Raw genomic sequence first — 17,147 nt, forward strand, 5'->3', positions numbered from 1 at the left:
TATTTCATTTTTCTGAAGGGAATTTAAACTAACACGAAGTATCAGTTTAAAAGGATGCAAAGTCCATCCTACGTGAAAGTGAAAGCGAGCTCCTTGGCCACATGTCTACTCTGGCAACCCCGTCACTGAGCTCAGTACTTGAGGAACAGATAACAGCATTGAGCACAGTGCAGACTAATCATTTAAATTTAAATCCAGCTTCTTGGAATTTTATGTATACTAGTGATACCTGAGCTAGTGATTTTACAGCAGTGGTTCTTTCAGCAGCTTCCCAGTGCTTTATCCTATTTTATGACACAGAGCGACAAACTTTATTGAGTCATGTGCTACCAACAGCAGCATTTGGGTACCAGACCACATCTGGGGACACCATATAGGAATCTTCTTGGTCCTGTTCTTGCCCGTGAACAGGTGCTAGGAGTAGCATTTCTTTTTCTGCCATTCCCAACCCTTACAGCCTGGTAATGCTCTTTGTGGTCCATATACTCTCTCCCCAAAATGTGGCTCTCTGGTTTTCAGATATCTCTTTCTTCCTTCATCATCAGGAATTGCCTGCAGCCAGGTGCTTTCCTTGGGACTCAGAGAAGCATTCTGTCAAAAGCAGATAGTTCCCATCTTGCATGTGGGAATGGTTGGGGAACCCACTGCTACAGTCTCAGACAAAACTGAAGAAAAACCTTTCCTAAACTTCTTTGCTTGTGGCCCATATTGCAGGTGCCAAACACTCACTGAGGGGAAGTCCCTTTTGTGAATTTAAGATCTCAGGTCTTCGTGACTGAGTTTTTGAGCTTTATGCCAAGAAGGCAATTGGAGGAGTTGGCAGTGAGGAAGAGGCTGGGTTCAGAAACTGGAAAAACCCTGTGCCCAGGAGCCAGGCCTTTGCCCAGGGCCCTGTTTGCGGCTTGATGTTTGGCTGCAAGGGGACGGCTGGGGTGAAGCCCGATGTTAGCAGGCACCCACCGGGTGCAGGCAGCCCTGGTGCAGAGGAGGCCTGTTGACAGGGTGTGCACCAGTGATACTTGGGGGCTGAGGCTGCCGGACAGAGCCGATCTGTGCTGGGGCCTGGGCCTCCAAGATAAAGGGGAACAGGGCACCCCCGCACGCCCAAGGACCGGGAATCTTTGGCCGGCAGAAAGCAGGGGGCCCTGATGCAAAAATCATCCGGGCTCAGGCGGCGTCTCGTCGCCCAGCCTCCATGTCGGGCGCGCATAAAGAACCATGTCATGCTTCATCTGGGAAGGAAGGGCCGGGAGGGACTGGAGCTGCTCTCTGCTCTCCTATTTTCATAGAAACCGATCTGTGTACCTAGAAAATAACAGGAAGGGAAAGCGCAGGGGGGAGGCGCGGGGCGGGGGAATCAGAAGATCCTGTTTTCGGTCGCTGCCCGAGGAGTAATTCGGAAGAGACGGCTCCATATTCGCGGGGCCGCCGCGGCTGCGGCGAGGATGGAGCGGGCGGCGTAGCCAGCTCGCACGGGGGGGGCCGCGGGCAGCGCCGCGCCCGCCCGCCGCCGCGGGGTGAGGGCTCCCCGGCCGCCCCCGCCCGGCCAGGCGCCCCGCCGCCAGCCGGCTCCCTGGTACCGGGGGCTGCTGGGGTTGTGTCCAAGGCCTCCCCCTCCCCCGCGTACACACTCACACACAGAGACACACACACACACACACTCACACTCACACACACACCCCATCTCCTCCTGCTGCCGCCGCCGCCGCCGCCGGAGAGATCGGGGATTGCCCGCGGCCCGGCCCCGCTCCCGGCTGCTCCCGGTGCCCGGGCGCATCGCACCCCGCGGGGGCTTGCCTGACTGCCCCCGGGGCGGCGTGTGCGAGGCGAGGGGTGTGGGAGGGCGGGGGGACACACGGCAGCTCCCGCGGCGGCTCCCGATGGCTCGTCCGCGGCCCCGAGAATACAAGGCTGGAGACCTGGTGTTCGCCAAAATGAAGGGGTACCCACACTGGCCGGCCCGGGTGAGTAACCGCGGCGGGGGCGCCCGGACCCGACTTCGCGCCGCCGCCGCCGCCCCCCTCGCCCTGCTACCGGCTGGGCAGCGCCTGGGCCGCGGCGAGCCTCCGCCGGAGGCCCCGGCCCCGGGCCCGCCGGACGGGGGGCCGCGGTGCGCGCCCACCCCGTTATTATTGTGCATCTTTTCTTTGATCTGCAGATTTCTCTCCGGCCCCCCGGGAGGAGGAGGAGGAGGAGGAGGAGGAGGGAGGGAGGGGGGCGAGCGAGCGCGGGCTGTACCTGGGTTGTTATCGCGGGGAGGAGGCTTGGGGAGCCGGCAGCCCTGCCCGCATGACAACGATGCTATTTATTATACGCCCTCCCTCGCCCCGTCCCCTGTCTCCCCCGTGGGGTAGAGGGGCCCTCATCACCCCCCGCGGCCGGCGCCTGGGGCAGGGCAGGGCGGCCCTCTCCCCCGGGCCCAGCGCGGCCCAGCGCTTGGGCAGAGGACATGGCTTCGAGCCGGGCCTCGGACCCCGTGTGGGGCAGGGGCAGGGCCAGGGCCAGGTCTAGAGAGGGCATGTGGGGGGGGCGGGACGAGGCCCGGTGGCACGCCGTGGGAGGGGGCTGAGGCCTGAGGTCAGGCTGCGGTTGTCCCCAGGGTAGCGGGTGCCAGGATAGCCCCGCGGGCGGGAGAGGGGGCATGGCTGGATGCGGAGAGGTTGAGTGAGGTGAAGCAGGGCCTGACTGAGGTGCGGCAGGGTACACGCAGGGTGCTGGCATCCCAACAGCTCGGGGACTACCCCTCTGTACGCAGGCTTTTGGAGTATTTGGCCTCCTGCTTTAATTTAGTCTTTTACTGTGTTGACTTTCTTCCATAGTCCTTTGTCATTTTTTGGTTTACACTGCCATGATATAACTGAGGTGGAAAGGCATCGTGGGCATTTGGCAGTCAGATAAGCACCCTATTGTATTTAAACATCCCTTTTTTGGTGCTGCTACAATAATGCAGAATGGAGCTTTCTCCAAGAGGTCTGGTACCGTGGCACACTTACACGGCCTGTTCTTTCCCTCCTTTTTGTTCACTACTGTGTAAACTCGCTGTGTGACATGTGCTGTGTGAACTGATTGTCAGGCATCAGCCAGTGAGAGTCTGTATTTACTTGTCTTCTCCAGCCTTACCGGCATGATTGGGTAGTGCTTCATGCCATCATTTTCTAGTCAAGGGAAGTTGCTGGTCTTTATAGACTGTAAAGAGCATCAAGATAATGAAGTGTTGTATGCACCTCGCAGGGAAACATAGATGGGCAAGATAAAGATGGACTGACATTTTAGCATTGCCCTTGTCAAGGGAGACCTGGAAAGGGATGAGTGTGTAAGTGGCAGAAATTTGTCCTAACTGAGGGAGCAAGAGAAGTGGTGTTGAGCAGCAGACACTTTACAAAGAGGGAAGGACAATGCAAACAACCGAGCAGGGGTTGGTGAAGAAAGAATAGTGAGAGGGTGCTAAATATCTAGGAGCCTGTAAATAAGGTGATGCATTCAGTTATTTTGGCAGAACAGACTAAAATTAGCATGCAAAAGGCTGAACTTAATCAACACTGGGTTGTGGTTTTGTTATTTTATCATTACACAGGTTGGTAGATATACTACCTAAAAACCCGCAATTTATGTCAGTAGAACAGCATGAGCCACTGAAAATTGACTTCTTTACTTCCTCTGTCATGGTTTAATTTACTGTGAAAATTTTAATGTGAACAGTTGAGACCATTACCACGTTGAAGCATGTTAATCACTTTCCTTTTTGAGCTTTTGTAAAAGTCCCATGTGTTTACCCACAAGCAGAGCAGAGCCTTTTGTTTTAATGGTGTTTTCTTTCCTCTAAAAAAATCATTATATGTTATGCAGCTGGTCATAGCCTTTGCCTGGGTGCCTAAATAGGTATCAGAATGGCAATAATATCCAACAGAACATATCTTTGCTAGCAAAAACCGGGTGTACTGTTAACATAACTTAATTCCTTTGTGCTAACTTAACAGGATGTAAAGTTCAAATAAAGACAAAACAGTCTCTAGTTTTAACATGACTTAGCAAGCAGAGGTAGAAACCGTTAAAATGCCCAGGGTCTGCCGTCAAGTAGGAAGACAGCAGTCAGGCTAGGGAAGTGTCAGTACCGGGGTTTAGTTCACCCAAATGTGCTCCTGTAAACACATGATGTAGTTGCATACAGCTTTATGTTAGACTAGACTCATGTTTGCCTGAACCTATTGCTTGTTACATACAGTTTGTCCCGTCTTTACTGGGACTTCATCTTTGTTGCCAAGTTTTGCACGATGCACACTTCCTCAAGCAAATGTAAAACCTAGTGAGGACACTAGTCTTTCTTCTGTTTCCTAGAAAACATTATTGTATATGATTTAAGTAGGAAAGAAGCATTTGAGACAAAAATGTAATTCAAATACTCCAATCAACCGAATGCCTTTTATCCAGCGGATGTGCTCTTGAGTATTTTCTACTTATTTTGTTATTCATGATACAATTGGCATGCTTGATCTTTTTATTCCCAGGTAAAAACTTATATATTTCATGCTAATATAGTAGTTTAATAATATGAATAACAGTACTTTAAATGGCAGTGTTATTGCTCCTACTAAATGGTGATTTGCGTCTCAGAGACCTTTGGCATGAATTTCCTGCCTAGAGATAAACTTCTTAAACTGTGTTTAATCAACTTGAGAAGTGTTAAAGCAGGATAGAAGGACTCTGCCTACCCTTTAATGAAACCTAACTGACCTAGCTCAGAATCAGCCATGTGTTTTTGTGTGCATGGGCAGTGTCAAACAGAAAATCCAACTCAAATCCCAGAAGCCAGTCCAGCTGCAGTAGTGCAGATCTGCACTTAGAAGAGTTACTCTTGTACCTCATTAGGTATGATGTTCATGGGCTTGGCCATCTCCATGGGGCACAACACTGCAGTCGTATCTAGCCTAGGCAGTAATCTCTAGCCCTGGGCCATTAGATTTGCACACACCCCCCCCCCCCTTGATATATGTTGATCTAGCAATCAGCAAGAACAAGACTTGCAATCCTGACTTTCATCACAAAGAGAGAAGCCATAAAGAAAGTGGCCAGGTAGTACTGATATGCCCAGAGACCACTGAAACATTTTGTCTAATAATTGATGGTGCGTTACAGCAGTCAAACTGCATTTAAAGTTTCTTTGTGGTTTGGTCTAGAATTAATTTGAAAAGGACCAAAGTTGCCATACTTAGTTAAAACTGTAATGGCCAGTAAATCTCATCTTTACATACATTGTTAAAATAAAACTGGAGAGTAAAACTGCTTTTAGATAATAATAAAAGATGCTTTTAGATACTTGGTGTCTGAAAGATGTCAGGTCTCATTACTTGCAAAAGCTGGGGACTTCTTATTGGGCAAAGCTGAAATTTCCTTTAGCTTAACTGGTGGACAGTGAAAAGGTTTAGGAGTTAGTTCCCAAGAATTATATTGAAGCTTAATAATAACAGCAGATAAAATACTTGTATCAGTTTGGTTTAACATGGGTTTTATGCAAGTCTGTGATGTCAGTTGTCTTCAGATGCTCATCAGAAGCACAGAATAAATACCAACTGGCCAGGTCATCTGCCACAGTAATCCATCAAATTGTCTATCCAGGGTGCACACAAAACTAGAGGGAAGATGCTGCTGTGCTTAACATATACAAAGTATTTTTTTTACTTTATGAATGGTCTTTGCCTTTGAAGCACCAGATCCCTCTGTGTCTTAGTTTTAACAACATTTTTCCCTTTAAAAAGATGTTGTGGAGGCAAAGTCACATATATGAGCTGCTTGACTAGTGCTATGCCAGGACCTGTATAAGCATACAGACAGAAAAAATCTCTTCAGATACCCTAGTTTATCAAGTGTAGATGTCCTGGTTTATTGAGGAATTGCCCCTTGAATAATCACTCAGATGAGATAAAAACGAAAAACTGGTGGTAGATTCAGAAAGATCAATAATGGGGTTTGTTTTATGAGTGACCCTGAGGAAACAATAAGCACTTAGTTGCTGAAATTAGCTGCTGATTTAAAAATAGGAGAGAAGCTGTTAATGCAGCTGTGGAGAGCAGAGGAAAAAGTCTGGAATGACCTCAATAAAATAAGAGTGTGCCCAAGTAAATGGCTCATCCCATTATTGAACAGAAAGCTGGGATCATACAGCTGCGAAGACAAGAACTCTGTTTGGGTAAACACAAGTAGTTTGTGTAGGGATGGTAAAGTTGATTTGGAACAATACAAGAGATCCAAACAGGTAAAGCAGTGCATTTTAGTGTAGAAAGCATGAACGTTTAGAGCTGTCCAAAACATTTTGTGTTGGAAAGAGAAAGCAGCCTTTAAAGTGATGGTGTCACACTGTTATGAAGGTGTATTTACTGTCTTGTGGAGGCAAATTCCTGTTTTGTGAGCTCTCATTTGTCTTGTCCAGTTCCTTTATTTCTTCTCTGAATTAACATCTACTTGAACTCAAGTCTGATGGTTAACTGACAATCCTCGTATGTTAATGTCACTATTAAAAACATCTGCCAATAGCAGTGGCAAAATGGTATTTGGGGCACTTTCTTGTATTAGAATTGCAAATGGGTATAAATTTTCAGTATATTGCTTAGAGTAATACATAGTAAATGCTGTCATTTTAATGGGAACTAGTGTCTGAGGCAGGCTGAGCATCAGCAGTGCAATGGTTATGTGCTAGGTTGTAGCTGAGTACATTTTTTCAGTGTTGTTAACTATGTCTCCAGTCCAGCAAGGCATGAAAGTAAGGCACCTTAAAATATGAATTAAAGTAATACAAGGGAAGGGCTTAAAGGTAAGCTTGTGTTTAAAGACTTTGTTAGACTAGAGCCTAAAAAGATAAGGCTAATAACACAATAGTATTAAAGTATAATATAATATTAGAGCCTGTTCAAAGAAATTACTACTACAAAGTGACAGAATTCCTGAAGACTTTCAGTATCAGTAAAAAAGTACAAAAAATGCCTATTTTGAACACCATCATGTAGGCATTTTAGTAAATAAACCTCTCTCCTCCAGTTCAGTGAAGTAAGGATGGAGCTAGTGGGTTGATTGCAGTGAAGCTCTCAGTTCAAGACCGAGGCCTGTGTTCTGACATAGGCTGGTAAAATACAAGGCACTTAACCAGGAACAACTTTGGGCAGTTGTAATTGCAAGTATGACAGCTTGGAAATATCAAACTCTCAAACGCATCATAGAAGAAAGATTCTACATTTTTAAGTGTTTGATATTTAAAACAGACCATTTATTTTCTTATTAGTATAAGGATAAGGGAAGGTAGGTTTTCCCTGGCAGGGTTTATCTTTTTTGGCAAAGAATGACAGACAAAAATCAGATTAGATCCAGAAAACTTCAAAGGGTCCTTCAGAAATAAACAACAGATCTTTCTCTGTTTTTCTGCCAAAACCCAGTCTGCAGTCTTTTGAGCTTTTCTTCTTGGCCATTTGGGACTTGTCCAGTCCTTCACCATGTGCTTTTCTCCTTTTTCACCTTTTGGTTGCTCTAGTTCATGACCTCTCTTTTGCCATGTTATTAAATATGAGTCTCCTGAGACTTCTCCTTTACCAGCTCAGAGCTTCTTCCATCTCTTTCCCTCTTTAATTATGTACCTCACTCATACATCACTCCTTGGAGATCTGCAAGCAATTTTTCATGGCAGGTCTCTGTTCCTTTCTGAGATGAGACGTGATTTGCTGATGACTGCAAAGGTCTCTCTTAACCTAAGAACTAATGGCAAAGTCATGGCTTCTTCAGGCAGCACTCCCATGACTTCTGTGGTACATCTGAAAAGAGCACATTTAAGGCAGCGAGTTCTTTATGGAATCGTTTTTTCCTTTCCAAGCCCTTGTATACCAGGCTGACACATGTTGCTTAGATAGGATTTACATTTTTATTTGCAGATATCTGGCCACATTTAGAGTACATGTGACTGCCTTTTCAGTGACTTCATCAGCTCATTGAGTACTGTTTCCTTCACTTTCTAAACAAAAATAACAAAAACTATGCTCCTCAATTCTGCTCTAAGTGTGACTTAAAAACAGAGGCCTGTAGTCTAAAATGGAGTAATTATTTTACATAAAGTTAAGCCATAGCTTACAGCAAAATCTTTCCAGTTACTCATTTGGCAAATGATTAATTTTGGAGGCGAAATACCTATGTTATTAGCACGTCAGGGATATTTGGGAAAACTTCTTTTAAATCAAGCTTTTTGAATCTTTCTGGTAGTTTGTTGGCTTTGTTGTTTGGATTTTTTTGGTTGGTCGGTTGGTCGGTGTTGGGTTTTGGGGTTTGTTTTGGTTGGTTGCTTGCTTTGGGTTTTGTTTTATTTATTTTTTAACTTGAATTGGTTTAAATAACTAGCCCCAAATGTGCAAGAGAGCTTTTGTGTGAATGACAATAGATGGATGCATTTTCTCCTTCAGTGTCATGACTTAAGTCCAAATTAAGCTATCCCAGAATGTAGACAGCTGTCTTGCTAATTTTGAGGCACTAAGCAATTAAAAGTTTTTCATGCTCACACAGTACAGACTTTTTGTTGGATATTTTTCCCTTGTCACTTTGAAGTCACTGAATAATTCTTATCAACTAGTCTCGTGAAAATCATTGGGTATATGTTTTGTCTGAAGGAAGGATGTCCTTTCAATGAAATCTGTAGCTTGTCAAGTCATTCTGCATGTTCTTACTGCAAAATGAAATGAGAAATGTTAGTTTCCATTACGATACCTGACAGATCTCTTCTTTTTATTATTATGTAAAGAACATTTTAGGACCCCCAACTGGAATGAAATTTTTTTTCAGTGCAGAGAGCAAAATGAAGGCTGAGTTTTCAGTCTTAACTCTTCATTTCCCCATCATAATAATGCATTAACAAGCCTTCCTGCATTTAGGGTAATAAAAATCTTCTCAGCAAGTGATTGCTGACAGTAAGTATATACAATTGTCATTTGAGGATAGATGAAAGGATTTCCTGATGATACTGGAAAAGTGATGACAATGTAGAGAGCTTGGACATTTTAGTTATTTGAAATGGTGTTGCCTGAGCAGTAAAGACATTTCTGCTGTGTGATGACAATGTAGAGAGCTTGGACATTTAGCTATTTGAAATGGTGTTGCCTGAGCAGTAAAGACCTTTCCGCTGTATGCTTAAGAGGTGTAAAGGAGAACAAGACTGCCTGAGGCCTCTTGGTAATACTGTAATTCGAGTGATAAATATAGCAACAAACACTGGAAAGTAGCTTGTATAGAGCAGTCAGGAAGAGGTGGTGGAGCCAGCTTTTTAAAGGTGTTAGGAGTTGGCTGAACACCCAATACTTCACTGTATTTTTAGGTACCCTGGTACTTTTCTAGTCCACCTCTATGTCATCCGCATCCCTGTCCCATGGATATGTAAGTATGTGTGTACATATAGCTGTGCTTCGGTATACACACTCCAATAGACAAGATGCTTAAAATGGTGTAGCACAACATGGTAGCAGATCACTTGACTCTGGACTCCAGTAGAAACAGCATCAACATAGAAGAGCAAATTGCTTGGCTGAAGCACAAGAGGAGCAACAAGAATGAACAGTTATTCAAAAGATTCCAAGAAATATTGGGCAAACAAGTGAATATCATGAGGTAAAGCTTCTAAAACTTAAAGAAGGAAACAGGTAGTTGCTTCCTCCTCTTGGGAAGGCCTCTGCATTACTGGCTTTGCACACCTGAGATTGTTTCATTCATTTGTGTAATAGCCAGTTCTAAACCTGATACAGAAATTGGAAATAAACTGCAAATTCATTTCCACTTTTCCTTTCTTCTACTCGGACTATTTAGTAGTCTTGATAACCCTGCTTTTACCTGAAGGTTGTATGAGACCTGGCTTTGAGGTTATTTTTGAAGGAGTGGGGTGTGGGGGTGTAGTTTAGATTAATTTTTTTTGTTCTAGAAAACAAAAAGAATGTAAGGAACTGGAGGAAATGCCACAGCGTCCTAATAAAACAATAAACTTCCCATATGATGTAGGTCCAATTGTCCCATTCCCATTGCCTTGTCTCCATCCTTCAAATGGTCTCAGGTCAACTCATCCTTGACATCATTGCTGCCCCAATGAGGCACACAATGTTCTTGAATTTCAGAAGGATTTAATCTCTGTCTCCTTTTTTAAAGCCCTGTGAAATCTGAAAATGCATTCAGTCAACATAAAGAGAGGAGATGATGCTGTACTGTGCTCTGGGTAGCATAAAGCCCAACACTAGAATGGACAGATGTCCATAGACTGGCCTCTGCCTTAGAAAAGTACATGTAAATCTCTTATGGTTTTCCATTAGCAGATTGAAAGGATAATTAGCATACATCTCTAGCCCCAAAAATGCAAACTGGAAACAACTGTTTATTTTGCCTTGAAGCAACGTGTAAAAAAACCTAGAGAGAGGCTGTTTGCCAGCTCTAGTTTGGCTGCTTGAATAGAAGACATCATATAACAAAAGAAGGAAAACGGGGCAAGGAGTATCATACACCAAAGAATTTCTTTAAGACCATCAGTTAACAAAGCAGCCTACATACTGCAGAGTAAGTCAGGGGTCAGGGAAGAAAACAAAAAACATTCCAGGCTGTAGGGACCTCACAGATACCACTGTTGTGTCACTGATGTCAACCATGAAGCAGGGCATCATGACATTAAAGTCCTTGGGCTTGTAAAGCACCTGCCTGTGAAACCACCTAGAATACAGAAAGTAAAACCACCCTGAGGAAATGAGTAAAAAAAGCCTGAAGTTGGGGAGAGCTAGAGACACAATTGCACAATAATGCAAACCGTTTCTGGGAATCAATCCTGTTCCAGACTGAATTACTAGATGTACTAAATACAAGTACATATTGAAACTTAATAACACAGGGAGTGACCTTACAGAGGTAGGTAGCATCAATCTGCAGATACCATCCAGGTGGGAGAAACAGGAAAGTACTGATAGAGGAGCAAATGCTGTAGGTGCAAAGACCGATTCTGAGTTCCTGTCTTTCCCATGATATGTTTATGTGTTTTGCATAGAAAGTCATTGGAAACAAGCAGGTTGTCTTTTGCTTTTCTGTAGCTCCACAAATCTTAGTGTTACAGTGTTCAAGCCTCCATCAAAGGGATACTGTAAACCCCTTCTTTTAATTCCTGGAGTACAGGGTATCTTCCTCAGCTGGAATATCCTCACATGTGAAGAAAACAAGAATCCAGGTCTCAGTCTCTAGCTGTTACCCTAGTCCCTAAACTATTGTTCAGTAACTAGGAGGCAGTTCCTCCAGCTCCTCCTCCACATTTCCTTTGGGAAAACTGGAGATGTAGGGCATTTATGATTCACCTTTTCTATGGCATGTATCAGTATCTTCCCTTTACAGCAGCTATGGGATGGGGGGAAGCAAGGAAGGCAGTGATGGAGTGGCATTTAGACTTGCATATGCCATTGGTAGCCATCCTGACAAAGCAACATGTTATGCCAGAAAGCAGAGCACTGTGCCTCAAAAGGTTTGTGCCCTTCCTCCTCTCATGTTTTACCTTTTTTTCTCCTACTGCCTGTGCAGAGACCACCCAAGCACAATGGCTGAGGGGAGCTCCAGAGCCAGCAGGCATGGAGGGGTGTGATTTGCACCCTACAGCAGACATGAGGTCGTCCGTGCAAGGCCTGACTTCCTTCCTTGGGATATGACTTATTATTTGTCACTGTATGTAAAGCAATCTCTCCAGCCCCATTTACTGTTTTTGGTGTGTAAGTTAACATAAATGTCTGTGTATTTTTCTTTAGCTTTCTCCAACTTGTTACCAGACTGTGTGGTGATGTCCTGCACAGGGCCAAAATAATTTTCCTGGGTGCGGTCGCACTACATGAGGGTTGTCTGGCAGGATGTGTGTTTGCATATGGGGATTTCTGCCTATTGCCTTGACCTTTGCAGCACACTAGTTGTTCAAATGTAACTTGTCCACTGTTGGCTTCCTGTAGTATTGCTGCTTCCAGCTTTCTCTCTCTTTTGTTGCCAATCCTTTTTCCCAGATGCGTTAGCTTTTTCCTTTTGCAAACTAAATTAAGGTTTACTTGCAGCTCATATTTCTCATGGGCCCAGGACTCTGCGAGTCAGTTGTCATGTTGGTGTTACCATCACTGGGTGTAGTGAAGTGACTGCATGTTCATGCATACACACATATGAGCACAAGAGACTATCTTTGTCTTAACAGTTGCAAAGGTTTCCAGCTTGCTGCCCCAGATGCCTCCTCCAGAACATGGAAGAAGCTGTTAAGTGAGGCAGATCCTGGCAAGGAATACACCTTAGCAAGGCATCTTATGCCAGACACTGCCCTACTGTGGTGGCATCTTTTGTCATCTTTTTCAAAACCTAATTAGTTGCTAGTTAATTTTCAGCCAGATGTCAGTGTTCCATCTGAGCAAATGTAAATTTGTATTTCTGTAAGGATTTCTCCAGACATTATTATCTGGAATCCAATTAGGTAGCATTCGTTCAGGATTAACCACATGTGGAAGTATTTGCAGAAGTGAGGTTCCTGTGTTCTGGTTAACACTGCTTCATTATCCTTCAGCAGGCAGGGGCCTGGGCATTTCATGTGCTCTAGGACTAGCCCTGCACAGATCCGCTGCAGGGCTGGAAGCTTGCTGTCCTGGTTGTTACAGAACAGCGTAAGGAAGATGATACCAATCCTATTAGTTTAGTCTCTTAACGGCCATGTCCCAAAGGCAGTGAATGAGTTTTGACTGCATAAAGATTCCTTGATTTCAATAAAACTGCTTACATGTGTGCTGCCATGCCTGCAGAAACATAAAATAGGACCACAGCCTAAGGGAGAAGAAGGCAGATGTTCATCTTAAAAAGGAGAAAAATAAAAGATGACATTCCTCACTGCGGTGCCTCTCCAAATACCAGGGGTTTTGAAAGATATTAGTAGTGCAGCAAACTCAACAAATAATTCTTTCCGTATGTTGTCTGGATCAGGTGACTCACATATGTTCACATTTTCAGGTACCTCTTTTGCTGCTCTTTATCAGGAGCTTTTCAAAATCTTCCTCGTGTGCAAGCCTTTTTTTCTGCCCCTTTGTCACAGTCAGTATTTCTATCACAGCTTTTAGAGGAAGGTAGCATGAAATTATTAATTTAATCCTTGTGGTCAGAATTTTAATGTCTGCAAAGATGTATCACCAGTAATAAGCTTGTTCTATCTGTTAATATTTTATTTTCTTTGCATTTGTTTGAGAGATATTGCTTTGGAGCTTTTTTAATTGTTTTTTTTTTAAGCGACTGGGTCAATTTTCTAAGCAGGTTTTTTGAATTGGAACTTCTGGTAAAATGACAAGGAGTTCTTGTTAAAAGATGAAAAGAGATTAGAGGAGACACATTTCTCAAGCAGGGCTCTTGAGCATTAAAATGCTGCAAATGTTTTCTCCTTATCTTTTGGAAAATGCCATCTCCTGCCTTACAAAAGAATGGATTCACCTGTGTATATAATTGCTGTGTTATTTTGCTGGATGGGATCTGATCATACAAAGACAATGGCTTTGTTTATGCTGCCAAACTATGCCCAGCTGTGCTTGCAGGATCAAGCCTCTAGCTGTTAAGTTTCTAGAAGCCCATAATAATAAAGATTTTAGTGGCAGTATGTTAAGAAGAAACAGCAGCTTCTTTAGCAGATGTGGGAGCAAGGGGAACAATTTTTAAATGAGAAGCTTACAGTTTTTATGAAACATTTGCTGCTGGATGAAGGTGTTAGTTTACTTGTTCATCGAGTGTCAGCAGTACAGTTTACCTGGCATGTTAATGGGGGTGTCAGGCTTGTCTCCAAGGCAGTTTTATTGAAAAGGACACCATCCTGAGTGCTGCCTGTGAGACTGACTGGGGGATCTTGACAATTAAAAGCAGTGTGAGCGGTTGCAGAGCACGGTTTGGAAACATCATGTATCATCACCAGTATGTTAAAAAGTATAGGCAAGTGACACTTAGAATTACAATTCTGAATACTGACTTAAAGGCTTTTGATTGGCATTTGCTGATTCGTATGAGGTGTATATGTGAACTATAGAAGGATTCCAGGATACATTTATACATGCAGTGTTCCCTGATGCCCTTCCTCCTTTTAGGTATGCGTCTCACTAACCAAGCTCTCTTTCATGTGCAATTGCCCTTCTCCTGTTGTTTGCACAATATACACTGTTTCTTTATAGCTGCTTTTTAGAACAAAATGACAACCTCACTTGGAACATTGTTTTTTACTGAGCTGCCAAGGGAGAGTACTAAGTTCCTATGCTTAGTATGAATGCCATCCCTGATGCAGAGGTAAAGAGTGTTTGAAATAATATTAATGTATGTAGGCAAACAGCTATTACAGTTACACATGTGCAGTTTGTCCCATGACAGACTCTGTCCTTTTAAAATCATCCTTTTAAAATTAATCTGATTGCCCCTCCAAGTCCAGTATGGAAATGAGCATGATGGCCAGAAGCCCTTGGTCTTTTTTAGAGAAGGAAAGTTAGAGAAAATCAGAGACTTTTGGAAGAAAACTAATTCTGGAGTAAACTTTCTGTAACAGAAGTGCAGCTGAGTCAGTAGGCTTTGTAAATAACTTGTGTTCATTGAAACAGCATTTTCTGAGAACACCAAATACTTACAGATACCTCATACACATATTCAGCTTAATTTGTTGGATGGAAAGAAAGGATGTTGGAAAGTAACTCTTCATCTTGCAAGTATATAAACACGTAGGCCACTTCAAGCCCATGATTAATCCATGTAAATTAAAACAGAATACTAATGCTTAAACCTCATATTTAATGCTCATGATGTAAAATATATCTCTTTAGAATAACAGACATGCCACCTTAGCAAGTTTGATCACTACCATATTGCTATATTCATCTCAACTTGGATGTTAATGCCGTTTACACTTCTTGCACACTTCTTGTGTACACTTCTTTGTCCTTCATGTTTTTATTGTTTCATTTGAGTCATTTTCTTCTAACATAGTTTAGTAATTAAGATTTAAGTTTGTAGGCCTGCAGGTACATAATGGTGTGCTTTGCATATTTTTATATAGAGTTTATTCCTGTGAGTTACTGCTTGAGATTTCATTATATTTTATTTGATAAATAAAGCTGTTAATCTTTTAGGGACTATCTTAATTTCAGCAACATTACTTTTTTGGTCAAAACTAAATGAAAACTCTAATTCTGAGGTTTTGGAAGCAGAAAACCAGGCAGGTGGGGGGGAGTATGACTTGGCCTGGAAAAACTTGTTCCCATGTCTCTTTGGCCAGACAGATTAAAATTCCTAAGAGTTTAGCCTAGACTGAGGGACTTTGCAGAGAAGGTATTTGACACTGTAATGACAGCTTCTGGAAATCTGAGCAGAGATTGAAAGCAAACCCAGGAGAAACAGCAAAGTTGGGTCTAAGTGCTGTGCAGAGACTGCTGTGACTCCACAAATCGCTTTTCATTGCATGGTTTTAGTGACCCACTCAACACACACAGAAGTTCCATCTTAGCAAAATAGTCTGCCAGTTTAATTGGGTTTCTACCATAGATAGTGACTAAGGCTGCAGAAACAGCTGGAAACGATTCTTTACAGGGAGTCATTTGGTTTGTAGTGACCATAGGCTTTCTGCAGACAGTGAGCCCTTCTGCAGGTAGGAGTTTTCAGTCTATCAGCAGTGGAAACAGGAAAACCTACCTTTGAAAAGTTATTGTAAATCCCTCCATTTCGCTGGGTTTGCAATTAGGTTTCGTTGCTTCTCCTTCCTCCTAAACTGTGTACATGTTGTATTTGAATGTCTTATTTGCATCGCAACAAATGAGTTGGCCTGTGTACCAGTGATGCTTGGTGATTACACTCATCCTGTAGCCCCAAAATCTGGACTGAGGCCTCTTCCCTGCTGAAGAGTTCCAGTCCACCATCTTCATGTGAGCACCCTCTGTACCATGATTTGGTACAAAGCGTGCCTGTATTTCTGCAGTCCTCAGCACCTGGAGGTTGTGTCTGTTCAGGACCTCCTGCATACTCAGTTCCTGCAGGAGATACCTGTTCATGTGGCTTCTGCACTGTGTGTGCAGCTCAGTTCAGACTGCCTGTGCCTGCAAGAAGATGGGTAGGAAATAGAAAAAATAGTTTATGATACCGTGAAACAGAAGTTTATGTTTTGAAGTAGTTGCTTAAATCCTGCAAACAGATATTCTGGTGTGGACACATACACTCAGATGCTGAAAACCATGAGTCTTTATGGGCTAGAAGTCCACAGAGAGCAGCATAATGGAGACAAATACATGCTGAGCTGTGCCTTCATTCCCTCTGGAGGATTGGTCATGATACTCGTGTTCTCATCTCTGCTGCTGCACCCATACCTCAGAGGGTTGTAGGACGCTAATAATGCTTGTACTTTGAGTGGACAGAGATTTTGTGTTCTTTTCCCATGTAACAGTGGGGATTTTTTCTGTTCAAACCCTTGCTTGGTGACAAGGAGTGTTTCGGTTCCCTGATATTGTACAAAACAGACCAGACAGGAGACAAGCAGGAAGCTTTTCTGTACCCAAAGGCCCAAATGATAGTTGCAACCTCCAGAGAGACAAGCTCTGAATCCTCCCTAGCAGGAGCCTGGGAGCAGCATCAAGTGAAGCAGATTGTTCCCTTCTTTACGTCTAGGAAGTTTTTGTGTCCACCCTGATACAAATTGGACGCTCGTATGGGATGGGACCTGCAGTCTCCATCCATCATGTTTCCTTACTCAAAGGAAAAAAAAACCTAGCTGCAAGCTTAGTGTCAACAAGGTTTTGTATACTTTTTGGGAAGCTGGACCAAATATTGCATGGCATCCTGGAAATATGCCAATCCAATGGTTTTTTCACTTTTTAAAGAAGTAAATTACATTGGAAAAGAAATAGAAAATTATGCCAGCCAAGTCTGGGAAATGGCAGACTTCCAGAAATGTGCTTACCTTTTGGCTTTAAGTGTGCCAATGTGAGTATAAGGACTAGCAAGACTCCTTTTAATAAAAGCTTGAACAGTGGAATATGAAGCTTTTGATATATGGAACAGATGAGCCTCGAGTATAAAATTTGGGTGCATGTATCTGACCAAATGTCAACGCTGTAGGGCAGGTTGTGTCTGATTGAAAGGGTTTTGAT

The 17,147-nt window shown here is 43.4% G+C and overlaps 1 protein-coding gene across 1 annotated transcript in view; it reads left to right on the forward strand.

Moving 5' to 3' along the window:
• Positions 1-1,788: 1,788 nt before the first annotated feature.
• The window catches only part of HDGFL3 (HDGF like 3), a 38,155-nt gene continuing 22,796 nt past the window's right edge, over positions 1,789-17,147 (forward strand). The window contains exon 1 of the mRNA XM_068143687.1: positions 1,789-1,964. Within this exon, the coding sequence (XP_067999788.1) occupies positions 1,881-1,964 (84 nt within the window). The 5' untranslated portion in view covers positions 1,789-1,880. The remainder of the gene's footprint in view (positions 1,965-17,147) is intronic.

Source organism: Melanerpes formicivorus, unplaced genomic scaffold, assembly GCF_026170545.1.
Source record: "Melanerpes formicivorus ecotype bairdi unplaced genomic scaffold, bMelFor1.0.p_v2 SCAF_10, whole genome shotgun sequence".
NCBI lineage: Eukaryota > Metazoa > Chordata > Aves > Piciformes > Picidae > Melanerpes > Melanerpes formicivorus.